Source organism: Astatotilapia calliptera, chromosome 3 (genome assembly GCF_964374335.1).
Source record: "Astatotilapia calliptera chromosome 3, fAstCal68.1, whole genome shotgun sequence".
NCBI lineage: Eukaryota > Metazoa > Chordata > Actinopteri > Cichliformes > Cichlidae > Astatotilapia > Astatotilapia calliptera.
Window position 1 is genome coordinate 65,520,504 of NC_137424.1, and position 24,008 is coordinate 65,544,511.

The 24,008-nt window shown below is 41.7% G+C and overlaps 2 protein-coding genes across 2 annotated transcripts; both read right to left on the reverse strand.

Annotated features, from left to right (window-relative positions):
- Positions 1-866: 866 nt before the first annotated feature.
- On the reverse strand, positions 867-14,899 carry LOC145423455 (scavenger receptor cysteine-rich domain-containing protein DMBT1-like). The gene is made up of 15 exons (XM_080295954.1): positions 14,889-14,899; positions 14,576-14,775; positions 11,703-12,134; positions 10,386-10,642; positions 10,008-10,164; positions 9,793-9,880; positions 9,624-9,686; positions 7,046-7,245; positions 6,805-6,936; positions 6,524-6,711; positions 3,997-4,148; positions 3,666-3,911; positions 3,421-3,583; positions 2,269-2,355; positions 867-1,824 (listed from the first exon to the last, which is right to left on the reverse strand). Exons 1-14 carry the CDS (start codon positions 14,897-14,899, stop codon positions 2,269-2,271), a joined length of 2,376 nt encoding a protein of 791 aa, XP_080152080.1. The 3' UTR covers positions 867-1,824.
- On the reverse strand, positions 14,710-23,690 carry LOC113014567 (scavenger receptor cysteine-rich domain-containing group B protein-like). Its single transcript, XM_080295970.1, has 4 exons — positions 23,642-23,690; positions 20,326-20,757; positions 16,901-17,332; positions 14,710-15,305 (listed from the first exon to the last, which is right to left on the reverse strand). Exons 1-4 carry the CDS (start codon positions 23,688-23,690, stop codon positions 14,902-14,904), a joined length of 1,317 nt encoding a protein of 438 aa, XP_080152096.1. The 3' UTR covers positions 14,710-14,901.
- Between the last annotated feature and the right edge of the window lie 318 nt (positions 23,691-24,008).

Genomic DNA, 24,008 nt, shown 5'->3' on the forward strand with positions numbered 1-24,008 from the left:
CACCGCAATCACCAAAGTAAACCAACTCCACTCTACAGCCAAGCTACGTCATATTGTCTGTCAGAACAACACAAAAGTCATTACACTGAATCTATATATGCATTAAGTTAGTCTCTTTTCACAGATCCATGCATTTAACTCGGCATTTTTCAGGGAAATGTGGTGTTTCACTGCAAAATGTCCTGTAATCCAGTTTATCAGTACATCTTCTTCACCGTTATCTAACATTGTTGTTTTATGTTGTTAATAAAAAAAAAGTATTGTTTAAAATAGTAAATCAAGAAGGCTTAGAGTTAAATCTGATGCCCGATACAATCATTAACTGCAGTGGAGTCATGTGTAGGATGGATGCAATTAGGCAGTGGAGAAAGTTTTATGTGTCAAAATACTGAAATACAAGAAGAGAGATTGTTCTCACTTTGGTACAATCTATATTTAGATTTCATTGGACAAGCACTGTTTGAGTGCTTGCCCTCACAGAACATCACTGAGTTGAAGCTACATGTTTTATCTCATCTCTTTCTCTATTTCTAATATGGATTGTTGCTTATTGTCTTGTAATCTCTCTTCATATATGAAAGAGACTTATTGTGGTTTAATACTTCAACTCTGGTTTAGAGTTATGCTGAGTACAAAGTACTTATTGGTAGCCCACAAAATGTTACTCAACAGAAGAAAAAACAGGTCATTGCCTTCTTCTTTCTGATTTAACAGGTGTTAAATAGATGAAGCCTGCATAAACATGCACTGTTCTCAGTGTATATAGAGCCCCGTGTCATTCAGAAAACCACTGTAGTTAATGGAGTTCGGGCTAAACAGTTTCTTAGTGAGACAGTGGAAATAACAAAAAAATGCTTGAAGCTTCATTTTTACCCTGACCTTTTATTTTATTTTTGGTCTTTCATGCAAACAGTAAGACAGAATAAGAAAAAAGAACACAGCAATAACTCTTGAATGATCACTTGAAGGCAAAATTCAAAAGTCAACCCATACATAATCAAATTAAAACAAAAGCAGCTAGAAAACAAGGAGTAAGGGAATAAATGATACTGCTCTCCTTTTAATGACTCACCCTGGTAAAGAATCAATTTCCATTTATCTATATGGGACTTTATGGCCCCAAAATATATGTTTCTCAAACTCTCCTCTTGTCATTTCATTTCATTTTCCTCTCAAATGGATACTTTCACATCTTTATGAGTACGGTAAAACATCTTCACCTAAAACAACTTGAGAAGAAGGAATGCTTCTTTATTGCTTGTGAGACCTGTTACCAAAGATGTGTTTATATTCAGAAGGGCACAAGTCCAACAAGTCGTTAGTCTCAATTCTAATCCAACATTTGACACCCTACTGGTCCCCAGAAGTTCTAGAGTGCAACCAGCTTTGCTTGGAGACATTTGAGGAATATATCAATTTGTTCAAATAAATAAAAAAAACCTGACACACTTCCCTTCACCATGTTAATAATAAAATGTAGTAAATGCTCCGATGGCTGCATCAGAGAGCAACTTCAGGTTAGTGTTTTGACTGGAGCAGCCAGGGTTCAAACAAACAACCTTCTGGTTAGTAGATGACCTCCTCTACCTCCTGAGCTACTTCCACCCATAAGGAACAGAATCATTATCTCTCTGTTTGGTCCTGTCCTTACAATACTTCCAATAAAACTGCTGCCTTTTCCAGCTGTGTAGTGATCACAACACCATAGCAGCCAGAAGACAGCTCAATCTTTCATACAACCAGCATCCGGATCATCATCAAAAGACAGGGATCATCATGGAGGTGGGCAGCCTGTCAGTCAGTCCGAGTCACCATGGAAACCACCTGAGAAGATGAACGACACTGAATGCTGGAAAATCTTCCTGTTTCTGGTGTCATACCAAATTGTATCTATCGTTCTCCTCCCACTTCTTCCTCTTATCTGCTCATCATCAGTATTTGAGATGGACCTTCACCCTGATCCTGGACTGTCAGGCTACAGACAACCAACATTTCACTGACTTAGAAGATCGAACTCATCAGATGTCAAGTTTATAGACTTTTAGTGGGAATAATAAAGACATTATATTTGCTTTAACTCAATTCAAGAACCTGAAATCATAGTTCAGCTGGAATCAGTATTATTTCTGTAGTTTTTCTTTCACCCTCCATCAGTGAGGTTTGAGATGTTTCTATTATATTGAGGCTTTTCATTGTGCTAATGAATAGCACTAACTATCAGCACAGGTCTCAGAATGATATCATCTAAAACAGCAGACTGTGTCTTACCTAATGAGTCCAGGCCATGCTGATGAAGGCTTCACCTTCATATTTGGGCCTGGCATATCTGCGTCTGCGAGCAGCTCCAGGACAAGTCTAAAGACAAAGAGAGACAAAGTCCAGACTTAAGAACATCAACGCTGATCCTTTCATTCAGGACTGAATCTGCTGAGAGCAAACATTATAGCTTTTGTGTCAGAATCCCTTAATTGGACCAGTTTAATTCCCAGTGTCCAGTGTTTTGTATAAGTTTTACTTCCCTTGCAGTCTTTTTGCTCTGGCTTTTGGAGGAGGCGGATGCATCTTTCACCCTCTCCTTACCCTTATCTTCCCTGCTGCTGCTTCTATGTCCTTGTCTGGTCTTGTCTCACTCTAACCCTGAGAGAGCCTCTCATTCTTGCTCTTGTCCTCTAAAAAGTAAAGAAGAACTATGGCTTTGATTAACTGGTCCCTTAATGCACTTGACACCCTTTTCTCAACGAGAAGCCTAGGATTGGGAGAGCCTGCGTGCTCTGGAGGGACTTTCCTTCCAGATACACGATTTATGGGTGGCAGAAGTGGTGCATCATGTGCCTAGCGGGACTGTCTATTGAAGACATTGAAGACATCTACCTATTCAGCACCATGATAAAGGGGCTCTTCCTGATCTGAGCTGGCTTGGCCCTGGTTTATTGGAAATTGAAGAAAACGGTGAATGCTGTTCAAAAGCCCACAAGGCTGGCTGCTTTGATCGAAAATGTGGGAAGAGTGGTGAGTGCTCAGATTGCAATCATTGTGTCTATGCATGTCTAGTAGTTCCAGTTTTAAATTGTGTGTTAACCTTTCCTTATTTCATTGTTACTGTGGATTCTGTTTATGTTTTCCTGGTTGATCACTTGAACAGCCGTTAATGAAGCGCTTTATGTTATGTATGTTGTCTGCCTACTGAACTGCATTTGGGTCATCATTCGTCACTATGTGATGCAAACATCAAAGCCGTGGAAGAATTTTAGAGATTTAATTTGCCTGTGGGTACAGGTATGCCAGATCAATACATCTTTAAAATTCAGTAATGTAGGAGTAGTTACATGCAAATACCGATAATAAAACTCTGAGATGCAAATTTGGTATGTTTTGATAGAGCTTAACACATGCTGCTAGTGTGTTAGCAGAATGCTGTACCTGGAGGCAGCTGTACTCCTGTTTGGGACACACGTGGAGTTTGCAGTGCAGGAAGACTTCACCAGAACCCCTGGTGAACTCAAACATGTTAAAGGAGAAGTAGTTGGAGGTTCCCAGTCCGTTGTCCTCCACCTGCACAGTCTGGTCAGCAGGGTTGGCACAGCTGCTCACAGACAGGAAAACACACTTTGTTCAGGAGTCCATGAGAGAGATCAAAACCACATGACTCTCTGAGTCTGTCTCACCCGTTTATGATCAGGTCGTATCTCGGAGTGCTGTCGGGTGATGGCTGGTCTGTTGCCCAGCAGGAGTCGGTCACCACAACGACCACGTCTCCGTCCAGCCCGTCAGTCTTCAGCTCCACCCAGATCTTCTGGTTCAGCTGCACTTCAATGCTGGACTCCACAGCTTGTGTGTGGCTGACGTTGGTGAAAGCCTTCATGGTCAGAGTGTAATCCCAAACTCCAGATGTGATGTGCTGGATCACAGAGCTGCAGAACACAAACACACTTCAGCTTTCTCTGACTCACAAACCTCATGAGAAGCTTCACATCTTAAAGTAATTCAACCACACACCTGTCTCTGATCCTGAAGGTGGCAGTCTTGATGTCCGGCTGAGTTTGGACGCAGGAGAAGTCGATGTAGACTTGGTCGTGACGAGTGATGATGTCAGAGGAGCTGTTCTGGGTCATGATGGTGTTTTTGTAGATGAGTTCACTGTTGTTGGTCTGTGGAGTCACACAATCAGATGACGCTAAACAAGTCGGTTCATTTTAAAATTATAGTATATGTATAATTTTTTAATGCTGGACATCAGGAATCAACAGAGATCTGTTATGTTTCTACAACTTACCAGGTACTATGATTACTTGGTCAACACAAAGAAATAGGAATGCATCAATCCAACTTTTATTTCTGACCTGATACTTATATCTCCTGATATCATTGTTAAATTAATTAGCTTTTTTCATAACTCTGAGGTGATGAAGAGATTGGGAATTGTTCTCCATGTTCAATGCAACATCTAACTCCAAATGCACAAGCTTCTTGTACATATAGGGTCCCCTTGTGTCTTTGTCCTCTGTGTCCCTCCCTGTGCGTCTGTGTTTATGTTCCTATTGGCTTGTTCCCTCCTTGTGCCATTGTGTTTCCTATTTTATTTTGACAGTCTTAAGTTCCATCTTCAGTGTGTTTAGTTTTGCTGCCTCTGTCTCATTACATTAATTTGTCTCAGCTGTGTTTCCAATGTATTTCCTGTTCACTCGTCATTGTGTTGTGTAGTTAAGCCCTCTGTTTCTCTCTGTCCCTTGACACATTCTGCTTCATGGTTGTATGTTTCTCTGTGTGCTTCAATGCGTGTTTAGATGTTTGCCCTCGGGCAATTGAGAGCTTCGCTTTTACACTCAGCTTTCTTTTCACCACGATGGACTGGTACAGCGTCATCACTGCAGCAGCATCAATTTGTCTGTTGATCTCCAGACCTTTTTCGAACTGTGCTCGGCCGGGCCCCATAGACTAAGGCGCGTTCACCAGACGTTCGACCTCGGGCACCCTCCACGGGCCTGACTCCAGGGCAGGGCCCTGATAACCCTAAGCGCGCAAGGTGAACTGTTCCCTTGATGCTCTATTTATAGGGATCTTTTGAATCGCTCTTTGTCTGGTCCCTCACTAAGGACTAGTTTACCACGGGTGACCCTCCCAGGGGGCAAAAGCCCCCCGACAACATAGCCCCTGGGATCCCTGGGACACACAAACCCTTCCACTACGGTAAGGTAGTGATTCCCTTCTGAGAATTACTATCTTAAGATAATAAATGTTATTAATCTTGCACCAAATGTTAATTAATGATAATAAATCTTTTTCATGTGACAGTCATTAGGCTTCTGTAAACAGCTGTTATTTACAGTGTTGCTTTTTGATAAAGGACAACTGGAATCAAATAATATTTAACTGAGTTGCTGTTAAGATGTCACACTACCATAAATATAAGAAAAGCGTATGAAACCGGTTTGGCAAACCAACAGCCTAGCATATAATTCGTAAGCAGATGAGTATGCACAAGAGAAAAATATTACATTGCATCTTTTTAGTCATTTCAACTCACTTTAACCAGCTTCCTCTGTTTTGCTTTGTTTTTTTTTAAATATAACAGAGCAGAGCAGCAGAAGCTCAGCAGATGCTGGAAGATGTTTGGCTGCTTGTAGTAGACTTGTAGTCAAGACCGCCTAATCCGAGACCAAGACAAGACCAAGACCAGAGGGTATCGAGACCAAGACAAGACCAAGACAAAAGTCCATCGAGACCAAGACGAGACCAAGACCACGTAAAAGTGGTCTCGAGACCGGTCTCGAGACATCCAACTCTAGTCAGCAACCACATAAATATGCCCATTAAAGTCGACAACAAACCACACCATACCAGCCCTTAAAGTGCTCACTGAAATGGTTTCGATATATTTCTGCTCAATGAATTCACCAAAATACCTAAAGTTAATGAAAATTGTTTAAGTAGCTGAAAGCCACTGCTAGCGCTAGCTACCTGTACATAGCATGTAATGTAACGTTAAGTTAAAGTTAAGTCTGCAGGGACGGTTGCAAAAAAACTGTCCCTACATAATTTAGAATGTTTGAAGAACACATTATAAATAACAATATTACATAAACATGACCAGGTCATCTGAGGTTGGAAAGGTAGTTAGAAGAGTTTGAAGGTGTTTGTTACCTTTGAGGGTGTTTGCGCTCCAGGTGCCTGGTGAAGGTTGAGGTAGTCCCGGCTGTCTCGGTCAAGGAGACTTTGCAAAAACTGCACTTTGCCGAATGCTTCTTTTTTGCATTTACCAAAAACTATTTGTGTTCTATGAACGCAAACTTTATGTTATGCTGTGTGTCATGGATACTGTTGACTCCAAATCTCCCGACCACTATGTTGATCTGAGACAGCAAGACCGAGACAGCGAGACCAAGACAAGACCGAGACCAAAGTCCGTCAAGATCAAGACAAGACCAAGACAAAAGTCCGTCGAGACCGGTCTCGAGACCAAGACCGGTTTTCGGGACATCCAATTCTAGCTTGTAGAAGGTAAAGAGGAGGAGATGAAACCCACCGTGACCACCGTCCCACAGCTGTTGCTGCTGTTGAAGCTGAAGGTCACCATGTGGGTGAGCTCGTCCACCTGACCCCTGCAGGTCGGGTCGTTGAGGTGTAAGGCAGAGTAGTCGATGCCTTTGTCCTCCAGGAGACAACCGACCAGAGTTAGTGAAGCAGAGTCCTGCATGCAGACTGTTGGATCACCTGAACATCACAATATCAGTCAGAAAAATCACAGTTAGAAGTTTTCCTCCATTATTCAGCCCTGTTGTCATGGTGATGTCACAGCTGTCGTACCCAAAGAGTTGTTTGCTTGGTACTTGGAGGCAAAAATGTCCCGACAGAAGCAGCGAGTGTCACCACCGACTGTCTTCTCACCACAGAACTCGTGATCGCTGCAGGTCCTGTCCTGACAGAAGGCCTCAGAGGCTACAGAGGAACACACTGATGTATTATCCTGAAAACATGGGAGCTCTAAAACTCCAGAGTTCAGGTGTTTAACAAAGGAGAGCTTATTAAGGTCTTATTAAGGTCTTACAGCAGCCGGTCTTTGATGTCCAGCCATCCAGAGTGTGGTTGTGTAGACTGCAGGCTCTTGCGTAGGCCTTCAGGAACTGACAGTTGAGTCCGTCCACTGCAGGATATTTGCACAAAGTGTCGGTGCAGGCGGTTATGTAGGGCTCTGGGTCAATGTCAGTGTTACAGGAGGAGAAGGGCGCCTCCTTCAGGAGATCACAGCTGCTCACCACAGAGAAAACAAAATTAAAGACAAGAAAATGATCAACTGTAATCATTTGTCTAAATATAGCTTATCAAACACTACTTATCTTGCGTATGTGCTTCTCTAAATCTAATGGTTTTTTATGGTAGATCAAAATTAAATGAAGTCTCTGTTTTTGTAATTTTGCTTCTACACTGCCATAATGGTTGTTAAATAAAATCATGCAAATCAATCAAGATGTGACTGATCTGCAGTTTTTCACTTTTCATTTTCATTTCATCAGTTTCAAGGGACTTGACTGCTTGGTTTGTATCCCCTTGTCAAGTCTGCATCTGTGTTATGTTTCCTGTTTTACTTTGACAGTCCGTGTCCTATGTTAATGTTTACCGTTTTGCTTCCTCTTGGTCTTCTCAGGTTTGATTACTCCCAGCTGTGCTCCCTTTGTGTCTCTCGTTCCCTCCTTATCCCTCTGTGTATTTTAGCCCTGTGTTTTCCTTGGTCTGTGTTGCGATCTCCCTCATTCATGGCTGTGTTTCCCTGTGTGCCTCACTCTATGTTTAGTTATTACTTCCACAGTGTAGTTTTTATTGTTTTACCCTTGAGTCAGAAATGAAGCTGCTTTTTGAGTTCACTTTTTTGCTCTGTGAAGTCTGCATTTTAGGTGCTTCTCTGCCTGCACACAGCCTCTTCATGACATTTTTTCAGGGAACTCAAAATGGGTTAACAATTCAAAACTGTTCTGTAGGAGGTTGATCAAGGCTTGAAAGCTGGTGCTGCAAATTCCAACAGGTGATCCCAATTTTTTGGATTACTTACAACCCCCTTTGTCTGCGTCACTGCAGTATCATACCCTCTTGAGCATCAGTTGATCAGTATTATACTGCTGAAAGAAGTGTGTTGCTACAAAAATGGTGAGAAAAAAGCAATTAACAATGGAAGAGACACAGACCATCGTAACACTTAAAAATGTAGGTTTTTCCTACAGAGAAATTGCAAAGAGAGTCAGGGTGTCAGAGAGTACAGTTTCTTTCACTATCAAAAGTTACTCAGAAACTGCAGCAAAGTGACAGGAAGATGTCGGGCAGACCCAATACCACAACTGAATCAGAGGACAGCCTGCATGATAGGCGGCTCAAAGGACAACAGCTTCAAGCACAAGCTTAATAGTAGTCATGGCAACCAAGTCTCAGCTTCAACTGTGAAGAGAAGACTTCGAGCTACAGGTTTGACAGGATGAGTTGCAGCAAGAAAGCCACTGCTAAGACGTAAGAATAAAAGGCTCGCCTGGGCCATGAAACAAAACCTTTGGGCTACTGAACACTGGAAAGGAGTATAATGGAATCAAAAATTGAAATCCTGGTTTCATTATGCTGGATTTTCGTATGCTGTTGAGTAGGTGAAAGATTCCATGGCATCAAGTTTCAAGGAGGAAGTGTGATGGTCTGGGGCTGTTTTGCTGGATCCAGAGTCAGTGACTTATACAGAATGAGGGGGACCCTGAACCACAAAAGTTACCACAGCCTTGTCCTGCGCCATGCAACAGCCTCTGGCCTAGTTGATCTGGGGTTGGTCATCCCACAGCAGGATAATGACCCAAAAAACAAGTCCAAGCTATGCCAGAATCAGGAATAAAGAACAAGATGATACGCTTGAAAACATGGAGTGGCCGGGACAGACTCCAGACGTAAACCCCATTGAGCTGTTTTGGGATGAACTGGACAGAAACGTGAAAGCAAGGAAAGTGAGAACATAACTGCACTTAGACTGTGGACGGCCTTTTTTTCTTTTTGGTGAGGCGAGAGATGGAAAGAGGGAAAGCTGAGACCAGCGCTGCCCTGACTGTGGGTTGTTGTATGAATGTCCAATAAAATTGACAACTGTGAGCACAACTGTTGTCGGTGTGAAGTGTATTCCACAGTATCATTGCCAAAATTGGCAATGAAGATATGCCTTCATGAATGTAAATACAGAGGATTCATAACAAACTAAGGGATACAATTACAAACAAGAAGGCTGATTTTGACTTTAGTAGCGGAATGATGAAGTTTGGAGGAGAGAAATAGTTCATAATCTGAAGCACCACATTATGACTCACACATAATGGAGACAGTGTTATAGCATGGGCATGAATGCCTTTCAGTGGAACCAATTATTTCTGAGCCTGTGAAAACATCAAACTGTGTATATGTCTGTAATTCCTAAACAGTTAATGCAAGACTTTTGCTGAACACCTTTGCTTAATGCTATAAATCTAGACTACATTCAAGGCTTAAGTGTGGCATTTAATGTGGTGGTCTGCAAAGGCAAACTTCTAAAGAAGTACACAAGGTAACTGCCACAAAAATTATATATCCAACAATATAACAGATGTTCCCTACTGTGTGGATCTGCTCACCGTTCAGTCACACTGGTGCAGTCGATCGTGCTGTCAGCAGTCTCACTGTACTGCATCTCACAGCTAGGGGGCGACAAACAACAAAGTTCAGGCTCATTCATACAAACAGAATATCTGCAACATCAGCAGCAGCAGTCAGAGGGACTCTGAGCTTGTGATGAGGTCTTACCTGGTGGAGCTGTACTCAGAGAGCCTCAGGTCACTCAGAGACCTGCTGGATTTTCCACACAGACCTTCCACAGATGAACCAGCAGGTCCTGCAGAGGATCAGGACAGAATGAGTCAGATCAGCATCAATATTCAAACTGGAGGAACACAGCAGCTCAATAAATAACAGCACAGTTTACAGTTTACGTTACAAGAAGTAAACTTTATCTTCTGTACTTTCTAAGAGGATCTGTGCGGTGTTGCCATCAAAGAAGACAGAGATGATGAGGTTGGAGAGCGACAGCTTGGCAGTGACTCCAGTTTGGTCCTTAGAGAGCTGCACACCATGAACCAGCTGAGATGAGCTGCTGAGGGTCAGTGTGGAGTCGTCCAGCTGCATCACAGCAGAGACAAAGTGGAGGAAACACTGAGTGAAACATGTCAAACACACAAACAGGCTGATTTCACAGCAACAACCACTGAGTTTAGCAGATCTGAAAGAACTGCTTCTAACAGCCCTGAGAAGAACGATGAGAGGAGACACAGCAGAGGATGAGGGAGGACTTTGGATCAGACTCCACTCTGACACATGAACTGTGGCTGTAGGTCGCTTACCTGAACTCTCCCACCTTGTTCCAGGTGAATGTAATGCCCGCCCACACGCAGCGTCACACTGTCCAAAAAGCTCACATCTTTACGACGTCTGTCCCTGAAGTTCCCCAGAACAAGGAAGTCTGGGAGTGACGGAGTCGAGAACAGAGAGTACGCACAGCGATCCTGGATGGAGTTAATCTGGCTGTGGACGTCAATGATAGTGGGGCCGGTCACAGTGCAGGTTGAGGCCAACACACTGGGCATCTCAGGTAGAAATTCTTAAAAAACAGAGGGGAAAGGGTGTCTTAGTATCAGCTCTACAAGTCTTCTGGATTTTGGAAGTTCTAAGTTATTTAGAACTTCTTGAACAGTTTCACAAGATATCATGATAAGTTCAGGAGATGCATATGTGAATATCTAACCATGGTCACACTTTTAGTATGGATGATATAACCTCTGGAAATGACTGGTCTCTTGGATTATCTTTAAGATAACATTTCAAAATATCTCAGCACACAATCTACTTTGTCTTTTGCAGAAATGACCAGAAGTGAGTGACAGGTGGTATGAAGCAGACTTGTTTGGGCATTTTTTGTTGTGTCGTTTTCTGTTTACTGGGGTGGAAAGATTGTTCCTTACAGCCAGTGGATGGAACTGGGTACTGGAAAATTTTGAACAACTTCAGTATGATCGATTTTAATTCTCTTCATGCAGCTAATATTAAATTAAATCATTATCTCTTAAGATACAATTTATGTTCAAATATAATGCCTGTAAATGTCAAAAAGGCCTTAAAATTTTAATTAAAAATAAACATCTGTATTATTTTGTAAATAATTATCAAAAAACCAGAACAGATACAATGATTGAATTCATGTCCAAAAAAGAAAGAGCTTGTGGGTAAAACATGTAGCATAAATCAAAAAAATCATAGTTGTTGACTGCAAACCTGTCAGCTAATATCAAGAGCTGTGGAAACGCATTGCAGTTTGGTGTTTTATTTTGGTGTTGTCCCACTTTAACGAAAACTCAAAAGCCTCCCAATTTACCATCACAAAGAGCTGAAAGAAGAGTTGGTTCAAGTGCAAAGCCTGTAAAGAGTAAAAAATCATCCAAATTTGCTTTTTAAATGGAAAATGATGGACTTTTTGTTGGGTTTACAGTAAGGCTCCAAGATATTGTCTGTAAATAAAATATTCAATGTGAAAGAGCTTGTGGGCAAAACAGTGTAACATAAGTCAAAGCTATCATAATCGTTGACTGCAAACCTGTCAGCTAAACATCCTGGACATATAATCAAGCAGTGGGACTTCAGTGTAAGCAGCTGCACAAATTTACCTTCACAGATGACACCAGCGTCCTCAGAGTGTCCACAGTTGTGAGATCCAAATCCTAAGTGCTGGCACTGAGTGAGATTTGATTCACTGCCTGAGCAACTGACATCATCCAACCAGATGGGTCCGGTGCCCTGACCAAACTGAGCATTTGCTGGTGCTGAGACGACCCTGCCGCAGCCCAGCTGTCTACACACCACCTGAGCATCCACTAGGTCCCATAAATCATCACACACCGTCCCCCACTGCCCACTGTGGAAGATCTCCACCCTGCCAGAACACGAGCTGTTTCCTCCAACCAGGCGGATGCGCCCCTCCACTGCTGCACTGTTGCTCACTGCTGTTGTAGAAGTGAGCCTGACCTGATTGGCTGTAGAGGTCTGCGGTATTGGAGCAGGTGTGGTTGAAGAAAGTGCAGATGTTGTTGTGTTCACCTCTGTTTACAGTCAATACATAAATGAATAAGTGAGAGTACTGCGGTAAAGCTGAGAGCATTTTCCTTCTGAACAGTTGAATTTAGCAGCAGGATGAAAAAGATGAATTTGTTACAGTGTGATCATGCTTAGAGGGCAACAATACCTGCACAGTATGCAAGGTGACACACAGATGGCCTCTCAAGTTTGTAGACGTAGTAGTTTCCATAGCATAGTTTGACTTGGATGGTGTGTGATGGAAACTGGCAGCAGCTTCCAGACCAGTTGTTGCACACAGTGCGATTTACAGTTTCACCTGGCTGTGAGGGATGAGGTTGTGTTATCCACAGAGGAGCATGGGTTCCACACCTGTTTGAGTCTATACACCTCTCGGGAATACGAGCATTGGAGCTCCCCAGAAACAGGCGGTACCAGCCTTGCCAGTTAATAGATTGATCACAGTGTAGGTCCTGAGTGTTTGTGTTGTTTGTTGAACGCCATTGATCATTCAGCACAGTGTAGTTGTAACAAGGATCGACACTTTGGGAATATCCTGAAGGATGAAAAGAAGTCATCTTTTTAAACAATCACACACACTGATAGATGCATTGGGGACAAATTGGGTTCAATGTCTTGGCCAAGAAAGCTTCGACATGCAGACTGAAGGAGCAGGGATGAAACAGCGTGTTTGTACCGGTCTTAAAGATTTCTGTTGTGCATATCTTTAAAAGAATAGTTGAAACATTTATTCCACCCACTTTATTTTGTCAAATAAACTCAAAACAAGCCTGTCGGTGCTTCTTTCCGCATCGCCTCTTCCTCAATTTAAGAGAAAAAAAATCTTAAAACAACAGCAAATGTAAAAGATGATTCTTCTGTTCACAAGTCAGTCACAGGGCTTACAACCATTCTCACACACGGACATTTTAGAATCACCAGTTCACCTATCTTCAGGAACAGCAAGTCATCGAACTGTGGGAGGGATCCGAATTACCCAGAGAAAACCCACAAGGAGAGGCCTTGAAACCAGGGTCCACAGCTAAAAATGGCTGTAAAATACAATGTAAATTCCAACAGTGTGGCCATATGAATTAGTCTAATATGCATGTAAAGTGCTCAATTTACGGATTTATAAACAAAATAAAAAATAAAAGGCATATATTCTCAAAAGAAGATTAATGATCTCATTCATCGTGCTCTTGCTTACCCTGTTAGTCTCAAAACAAAATCAAAAAGACTTTTGGCTGGATATAAAATTGTTAGATTTGCTGAGACAGACAATTTATGTATTGCATACACGGTGTTGTTTCAGCAGGCATGAACACACATGAGCATGTAGGAACAGAGGATCACCGGAGAAAACTCCTTTTTTATTTTTCTCCTTCCCAAGTACCACAACAAAAAGGATATTCATTAGCGCCCTCCAGTGCTTCTAGTAAATGCATCTACAGAACAAAATGCAATAGTATGTGGACACAACACAGGGCCATAACATTTCAGTGCATGTCACATGTCCAGCAATCAGGGCATTTAATGCAGTCACATGGGTGTTTTAAGTCTTGGATATTATTTTGCTGCTCACAGTCAGAAAGAGGGACTTCCTGTGGACATAAGGTAAGGTTATAGAGGACCCACTAACTATGTTTCATGCAGCTGTGTATCATTTGCAGAACCCACAGTGAAAATGTAGTCTAGAATGGATAAAGTTTAAGCATTTAATCCTGAAGTCCTGTTTCTACCAGGTGCAAGTATGATTGTGACCAAATATTGTTACTTAGACGTCTCCAGAATATGATTCTCATGGAGCCTGTAAAAGCAGGTACATGTTGGATAACATATATTTGAGTGGAGCAATATCAAGAGCTGTGGAAACGCATTGCATTTTGGTGTTTTATTTTGGTGTTGTCCCACTTTAACGAAAACTCAAAAGCCTCCCAATTTACCATCACAAAGAGCTGAAAGAAGAGTTGGTTCAAGTGCAAAGCCTGTAAAGAGTAAAAAATCATCCAAATTTGCATTTTAAATGGAAAATGATGGACTTTTTGTTGGGTTTACAGTAAGGCTCCAAGATATTGTCTGTAAATAAAATATTCAATGTGAAAGAGCTTGTGGGCAAAACAGTGTAACATAAGTCAAAGCTATCATAATCGTTGACTGCAAACCTGTCAGCTAAACATTCTGGACATATAATCAAGCAGTGGGACTTCAGTGTCTGCAGCTGCACAAATTTACCTTCACAGATGACACCAGCGTCCTCAGAGTGTCCACAGTTGTGAGATCCAAATCCTAAGTGCTGGCACTGAGTGAGATTTGATTCACTGCCTGAGCAACTGACATCATCCAGCCAGATGGGTCCGGTGCCCTGACCAAACTGAGCATTTGCTGGTGCTGAGACGACCCTGCCGCAGCCCAGCTGTCTACACACCACCTGAGCATCCACTAGGTCCCATAAATCATCACACACCGTCCCCCACTGCCCACTGTGGAAGATCTCCACCCTGCCAGAACACGAGCTGTTTCCTCCAACCAGGCGGATGCGCCCCTCCACTGCTGCACTGTTGCTCACTGCTGTTGTAGAAGTGAGCCTGACCTGATTGGCTGTAGAGGTCTGCGGTATTGGAGCAGGTGTGGTTGAAGAAAGTGCAGATGTTGTTGTGTTCACCTCTGTTTACAGTCAATACATAAATGAATAAGTGAGAGTACTGCGGTAAAGCTGAGAGCATTTTCCTTCTGAACAGTTGAATTTAGCAGCAGGATGAAAAAGATGAATTTGTTACAGTGTGATCATGCTTAGAGGGCAACAATACCTGCACAGTATGCAAGGTGACACACAGATGGCCTCTCAAGTTTGTAGACGTAGTAGTTTCCATAGCATAGTTTGACTTGGATGGTGTGTGATGGAAACTGGCAGCAGCTTCCAGACCAGTTGTTGCACACAGTGCGAGTTACAGTTTCACCTGGCTGTGAGGGATGAGGTTGTGTTATCCACAGAGGAGCATGGGTTCCACACCTGTTTGAGTCTATACACCTCTCGGGAATACGAGCATTGGAGCTCCCCAGAAACAGGCGGTACCAGCCTTGCCAGTTAATAGATTGATCACAGTGTAGGTCCTGAGTGTTTGTGTTGTTTGTTGAACGCCATTGATCATTCAGCACAGTGTAGTTGTAACAAGGATCGACACTTTGGGAATATCCTGAAGGATGAAAAGAAGTCATCTTTTTAAACAATCACACACACTGATAGATGCATTGGGGACAAATTGGGTTCAATGTCTTGGCCAAGAAAGCTTCGACATGCAGACTGAAGGAGCAGGGATGAAACAGCGTGTTTGTACCGGTCTTAAAGATTTCTGTTGTGCATATCTTTAAAAGAATAGTTGAAACATTTATTCCACCCACTTTATTTTGTCAAATAAACTCAAAACAAGCCTGTCGGTGCTTCTTTCCGCATCGCCTCTTCCTCAATTTAAGAGAAAAAAAATCTTAAAACAACAGCAAATGTAAAAGATGATTCTTCTGTTCACAAGTCAGTCACAGGGCTTACAACCATTCTCACACACGGACATTTTAGAATCACCAGTTCACCTATCTTCAGGAACAGCAAGTCATCGAACTGTGGGAGGGATCCGAATTACCCAGAGAAAACCCACAAGGAGAGGCCTTGAAACCAGGGTCCACAGCTAAAAATGGCTGTAAAATACAATGTAAATTCCAACAGTGTGGCCATATGAATTAGTCTAATATGCATGTAAAGTGCTCAATTTACGGATTTATAAACAAAATAAAAAATAAAAGGCATATATTCTCAAAAGAAGATTAATGATCTCGTTCATCGTGCTCTTGCTTACCCTGTTAGTCTCAAAACAAAATCAGAAAGACTTTTTGCTGGATATAAAATTGTTAGATTTGCTGAGACAGACAATTTATGTATTGCATACACGGTGTTGTTTCAGCAGGCATGAACACACATGAGCATGTAGGAACAGAGGATCACCGGAGAGGATATTCATTAGCGCCCTCCAGTGCTTCTAGTAAATGCATCTACAGAACAAAATGCAATAGTATGTGGACACAACACAGGGCCATAACATTTCAGTGCATGTCACATGTCCAGCAATCAGGGCATTTAATGCAGTCACATGGGTGTTTTAAGTCTTGGATATTATTTTGCTGCTCACAGTCAGAAAGAGGGACTTCCTGTGGACATAAGGTAAGGTTATAGAGGACCCACTAACTATGTTTCATGCAGCTGTGTATCATTTGCAGAACCCACAGTGAAAATGTAGTCTAGAATGGATAAAGTTTAAGCATTTAATCCTGAAGTCTTGTTTCTACCAGGTGCAAGTATGATTGTGACCAAATATTGTTACTTAGACGTCTCCAGAATATGATTCTCATGGAGCCCGTAAAAGCAGGTACATGTTGGATAACATATATTTGAGTGGAGCAATATCAAGTACTGTGGAAACACATTGAAAACTGAAAAGCCTCCCAATTTACCATCACAAAGAGCTGAAAGAAGAGTTGGTTCAAGTGCAAAGCCTGTAAAGAGTAAAAAATCATCCAAATTTGCATTTTAAATGGAAAATGATGGACTTTTTGTTGGGTTTACAGTAAGGCTCCAAGATATTGTCTGTAAATAAAATATTCAATGTGAAAGAGCTTGTGGGCAAAACAGTGTAACATAAGTCAAAGCTATCATAATCGTTGACTGCAAACCTGTCAGCTAAACATTCTGGACATATAATCAAGCAGTGGGACTTCAGTGTAAGCAGCTGCACAAATTTACCTTCACAGATGACACCAGCGTCCTCAGAGTGTCCACAGTTGTGAGATCCAAATCCTAAGTGCTGGCACTGAGTGAGATTTGATTCACTGCCTGAGCAACTGACATCATCCAACCAGATGGGTCCGGTGCCCTGACCAAACTGAGCATTTGCTGGTGCTGAGACGACCCTGCCGCAGCCCAGCTGTCTACACACCACCTGAGCATCCACTAGGTCCCATAAATCATCACACACCGTCCCCCACTGCCCACTGTGGAAGATCTCCACCCTGCCAGAACACGAGCTGTTTCCTCCAACCAGGCGGATGCGCCCCTCCACTGCTGCACTGTTGCTCACTGCTGTTGTAGAAGTGAGCCTGACCTGATTGGCTGTAGAGGTCTGCGGTATTGGAGCAGGTGTGGTTGAAGAAAGTGCAGATGTTGTTGTGTTCACCTCTGTTTACAGTCAATACATAAATGAATAAGTGAGAGTACTGCGGTAAAGCTGAGAGCATTTTCCTTCTGAACAGTTGAATTTAGCAGCAGGATGAAAAAGATGAATTTGTTACAGTGTGATCATGCTTAGAGGGCAACAATACCTGCACAGTACGCAAGATGGCACACAGATGGCCTCTCAAGTTTGTAGACGTAGTAGTTTCCATAGCATAGTTTGACTTGGATGGTGTGTGAAGGAAACTGGCAGCAGCTTCCAGACCAGTTGTTGCACACAGTGCGAGTTACAGTTTCACCTGGCTGTGAGGGATGAGGTTGTGTTATCCACAGAGGAGCATGGGTTCCACACCTGTTTGAGTCTATACACCTCTCGGGAATACGAGCATTGGAGCTCCCCAGAAACAGGCGGTACCAGCCTTGCCAGTTAATAGATTGATCACAGTGTAGGTCCTGAGTATTTGTGTTGTTTGTTGAACGCCATTGATCATTCAGCACAGTGTAGTTGTAACAAGGATCGACACTTTGGGAATATCCTGAAGGATGAAAAGAAGTCATCTTTTTAAACAATCACACACACTGATAGATGCATTGGGGACAAATTGGGTTCAATGTCTTGGCCAAGAAAGCTTCGACATGCAGACTGAAGGAGCAGGGATGAAACAGCGTGTTTGTACCGGTCTTAAAGATTTCTGTTGTGCATATCTTTAACTAAATTGTCTCTTTAGTTTCCAAACTTTTTTTGTTCAATACAATCAGTATTTGGTATGAACACTGCAAAGATTTGACATCTAAATATTTGGCATGAAAAAAGTATTTAATTTCAAAAAAAAATCCAGACTATAATCAAGTGACATAATGTCTCGATCTTAGACATGTGAGAAATATCTTAAAAGAATAGTTGAAACATTCATTCCACCCACTTTATTGTGTCAAATAAACTCAAAACAAGCCTGTCGGTGCTTCTTTCCGCATCGCCTCTTCCTCAATTTAAGAGAAAAAAAATCTTAAAACAACAGCAAATGTAAAAGATGATTCTTCTGGTCACAAGTCAGTCACAGGGCTTACAACCATTCTCACACACGGACATTTTAGAATCACCAGTTCACCTATCTTCAGGAACAGCAAGTCATCGAACTGTGGGAGGGATCCGAATTACCCAGAGAAAACCCACAAGGAGAGGCCTTGAAACCAGGGTCCACAGCTAAAAATGGCTGTAAAATACAATGTAAATTCCAACAGTGTGGCCATATGAATTAGTCTAATATGCATGTAAAGTGCTCAATTTACGGATTTATAAACAAAATAAAAAATAAAAGGCCTATGTTCTCAAAAGAAGATTAATGATCTCATTCATCGTGCTCTTGCTTACCCTGTTAGTCTCAAAACAAAATCAAAAAGACTTTTTGCTGGATATAAAATTGTTAGATTTGGTGAGACAGACAATTTATGTATTGCATACACGGTGTTGTTTCAGCAGGCATGAACACACATGAGCATGTAGGAACAGAGGATCACCTGAGAAAACTCCTTTTTTATTTTTCTCCTTCCCAAGTACCACAACAACAAGGATATTCATTAGCGCCCTCCAGTGCTTCTAGTAAATGCATCTACAGAACAAAATGCAATAGTATGTGGACACAACACAGGGCCATAACATTTCAGTGCATGTCACATGTCCAGCAATCAGGGCATTTAATGCAGTCATATGGCTGTTTCAAGTCTTGGATATTATTTTGCTGCTCACAGTCAGAAAGAGGGACTTCCTGTGGACATAAGGTAAGGTTATAGAGGACCCACTAACTATGTTTCATGCAGCTGTATATCGTTTGCGGAACCCACAGTGAAAATGTAGTCTAGAATGGATGAAGTTTAAGCATTTAATCCTGAAGTCCTGTTTCTACCAGGTGCAAGTATGATTGTGACCAAATATTGTTACTTAGACGTCTCCAGAATATGATTCTCATGGAGCCTGTAAAACCAGAAGAGGTGGGAATCACCATACGTCCCACGATACGATATTATCACAATACTTAACGCACGATACGATATTATTGCGATTTTTAAAAAAATATTTTGCAATATTCAGATTCTGTACATAAAGTTAAACTTTATCAATATTCATTTTATCTAATATCAAAGTCTCGCACTCAGTCTTTCTCTCATTTCAGTCAGTTTTATCGTTGACAAAGTGAACGGTTTGTATTACAGTCTAGTCCAACTTAACTGAATGCAACCATCTGGTACAATTATAGCTATTCTGAACTAAGCAATTTATGAAAACTATGAGGCCCATTCAGCAACTGAAGAATTTGAAAGTAAATTAAAACAAAATATAAATTTAGATTAAATAAAAAAGTTTTAAACTTAATTAAAATAAAACATGTCTTAAATTAAAATAAGTAAACTGTCATGTTTATTGCTGCCAAAAAAAAGTTAAACACATTTTGACAGTGAAGGAATGTCAGGATTCTTGCTCAGAAAAAGGATCAACATGCTCTGAGCACAAAAACCTTTTTTGTAACAAAATATCGATTTCTGCTGTCCATGTATTGATACATTATTAGCAAACAAAATATCACGATACTACACAGTATCGATTCTTCCCCCACCCCTAAAAAGCAGGTACATGTTGGATAACATATATTTGAGTGGAGCAATATCAAGTGCTGTGGAAACACATTGAAAACTGAAAAGCCTCCCAATTTACCATCACAAAGAGCTGAAAGAAGAGGTGGTTCAAGTGCAAAGCCTGTAAAGAGTAAAAAATCATCCAAATTTGCATTTTAAATGGAAAATGATGGACTTTTTGTTGGGTTTACAGTAAGGCTCCAAGATATTGTCTGTAAATAAAATATTCAATGTGAAAGAGCTTGTGGGCAAGACAGTGTAGCATAAGTCAAAGCTATCATAATCGTTGACTGCAAACCTGTCAGCTAAACATCCTGGACATATAATCAAGCAGTGGGACTTCAGTGTCTGCAGCTGCACAAATTTACCTTCACAGATGACACCAGCGTCCTCAGAGTGTCCACAGTTGTGAGATCCAAATCCTAAGTGCTGGCACTGAGTGAGATTTGATTCACTGCCTGAGCAACTGACATCATCCAGCCAGATGGGTCCGGTGCCCTGACCAAACTGAGCATTTGCTGGTGCTGAGACGACCCTGCCGCAGCCCAGCTGTCTACACACCACCTGAGCATCCACTAGGTCCCATAGATCATCACACACCGTCCCCCACTGCCCACTGTGGAAGATCTCCACCCTGCCAGAACACGAGCTGTTTCCTCCAACCAGGCGGATGTGCCCCTCCACTGCTGCACTGTTGCTCACTGCTGTTGTAGAAGTGAGCCTGACCTGATTGGCTGTAGAGGTCTGTGGTATTGGAGCAGGTGTGGTTGAAGAAAGTGCAGATGTTGTTGTGTTCACCTCTGTTTACAGTCAATACATAAATGAATAAGTGAGAGTACTGCGGTAAAGCTGAGAGCATTTTCCTTCTGAACAGTTGAATTTAGCAGCAGGATGAAAAAGATGAATTTGTTACAGTGTGATCATGCTTAGAGGGCAACAATACCTGCACAGTAAGCAAGGTGGCACACAGATGGCCTCTCAAGTTTGTAGACGTAGTAGTTTCCATAGCATAGTTTGACTTGGATGGTGTGTGATGGAAACTGGCAGCAGCTTCCAGACCAGTTGTTGCACACAGTGCGAGTTACAGTTTCACCTGGCTGTGAGGGATGAGGTTGTGTTATCCACAGAGGAGCATGGGTTCCACACCTGTTTGAGTCTATACACCTCTCGGGAATACGAGCATTGGAGCTCCCCAGAAACAGGCGGTACCAGCCTTGCCAGTTAATAGATTGATCACAGTGTAGGTCCTGAGTATTTGTGTTGTTTGTTGAACGCCATTGATCATTCAGCACAGTGTAGTTGTAACAAGGATCGACACTTTGGGAATATCCTGAAGGATGAAAAGAAGTCATCTTTACTTCAAGCAAATTCCACTGATTTACGTGAAATTTACACAAGTCATACAACCCTTTTTCTTATGCTTTAAGGATAGACCATATTCAGACAGAATGTGATCAGATAGAGTATATTCTGTCTGATCACAATACTTTTTTACCCCGGTAAAATATTATGTAATTTGCTTATATATATTCCCTAGGTAGTGATGGCCAAATTAAGTTTTCTGATGCATTTAAGCTTGTATTGAAAAACAGTTCTTCACTAGAAGCTGTTCAGTACAGTCTTTGGTGACATCTGGTGGTCACAAATATGAAGAGCAGCTTGAACCTACAAATTGGAATGCACTGCTTTATTAGGACTGCCCCCCCCCCCCCCCCCTCCCAAAAAAAGGACTTCCCACTCTATACAGCTGAATTGACAGTGACGTGCCGAATGAAGTTTCGGACATCATTGATCACTTTGTTCAGACAAACCAAGCTTCAACACAGTGTTTCTGAAACAATGAGTTGATTTTTTTTGACACTTACACCAGAGCTTCAGCTTTAAATTGGCCATCACTACTCCTAGGCCCTAGGTATATAAATACAATATACCCTAGGCCCTAGGTTATATTGTATTTATATATCTGTTTAACGTCATTCGGTGTCCAGCATTGTATTTACCAACAGTGTTGGGAAGGTTACTTTTAAAATGTATTCCATTACAGAATACAGAATACATGCCCCAAAATGTATTCTGTAACGTATCTCGTTACGTTACTCAATGACAGTAACGTATTCTGAATACTTTGGATTACTTAATATATTATCATGCTTTTTACAACAACGTGAATGTACTATTGCTGTGTGATTTATTACTATTACTGAAGGTCCGCGACTCCGAACTGTAGTAAAGGGACCTCTGACTAATACGGCGGGGTCCCTGTCGGCTCGTAGCTGAAAAATAGCTTTACTTTGTTGTGTGGGTCAACTTTTCTTGCGAGAGACAGAGAGAGGCGTTGAAAGGCTGCTCCAACAGAACTTATTGTTTTCGGAGGAAAACACGAACACGGTGTACAGTCGAGTCTTAATAGCTTACTTACAACTGGGCTCGTCAGGCACTCTTCTTGGCTGCAGTGGTTATTATTATATTTACATGCTTCCAGCTCCCGTTTTTCCTTGACGACAACTCGTACCTTTCCACTCCCCTTTTTCTCCCTCCTCGCGCTCACAGACCCATAACGTGTATGGCAGTCCATTCTCCCTGCAACACGGACTACACTGCCCATGATGCTACATTCTTTAGAGCTATGCTTGTAGCATTCTGCCTGTTAGCTTAGCACAACAACAACAACAACAACAACGACAACGAAAAGGCGCTCTCTCACCCAGGAAACACACAGTCGAAGAGAGAGAGAGAGAGAGCGTCGCCCTGTAACCATGGAAACCGTAACGCTGTAGCTGTCAAACAAAACCCAAACAGTCCTGACCCGCGACAATATGAAACAGGAAAGTACCGCAGTGTAATCCATTTATTTCAACAAAGTAACTGTATTCTGAATACCACCCTTTTAAACGGTAACTGTAACGGAATACAGTTACTCATATTTTGTATTTTAAATACGTAACGGCGGTACATGTATTCCCTTACTCCCCAACACTGTTTACCAAGGACTTAAGTTGTTGTTTAAAATTTGCAGGATGGTTGGGGTTAAAGGCTGAATGACCTCACAGGCCTAAGGGTTGCTATTTATGGTCTTTGTAATGTACTTTGTTTGGTTGTTTCATGTAACCTTGACAGGATCCCACCTGCGATACGGAGTGACTGCAACTCAGCCATGAAGTGGTTGACCACACAAAACAGAGCAGTGTCAGTGGATGGTAAATGGTACTGAAAGCAGCTGTACATAATTGTCACAAATACTTTTTCCTTGATTGGTTTTATGTGTGAAGAAATTCATGAAGTCCTTGCTAGTTAATGTTAAAGGAATGGTTTGCTCAACATAAATGACTTTTTGACAGTTTGGTTACCGTGCTGAAGAGAAGACACTAAGATTTTTTTCAGGGTAAATGAAGATCTCCTAAATACATGAATAGGACATGACTTTCAGTATAAATTCAAATGGAGAATGATCAAAGGTAAATGATCGAGGTAACTTCCTTCTGAAGAGGAGTGATTTTGGTCTTTGTGTGAGACCCAGATAATCATAACAGACACACATGCAAAATATCACACATTATTGTCAGGTCCTGATCAACCTATTTTATCACAAAGATCAAATATTCTTTTAAGGAAAAAAAATGCCGGTCAAAAACTAAATGTCACCCCCAAATGGCTTTTAATTGACTGCCAGCTGTTTTAGCTTACCTGCTGTCAGCAAGCTGAGAAGAGACAGGATGAGCAGGGGGTGGAGCATGTTGCAGAGAGCCAATCAGGCGACGGAGCTGTAAGACACACCACACACGTAGTTGGATATCTCTGATTGGATAGAAAGTCACAATCCCATTCTCCCATCATCAAAACTTGGTATTCATCCTAATATTGTACATCATCCCACAAGGTGGATGAGATGTCTGTAAGTTTCCATTTGTTTATCTAAATGTTTGAAACCCTCACCATCCAAAGAAGAAAATATAATCATTTGTGACTTGATATATGGACTGATAAATACCATACATTATTTCCTTTTGATATGTACAGTTTGCTATTTGCCTCGAGCGTAATAACTTGTGTG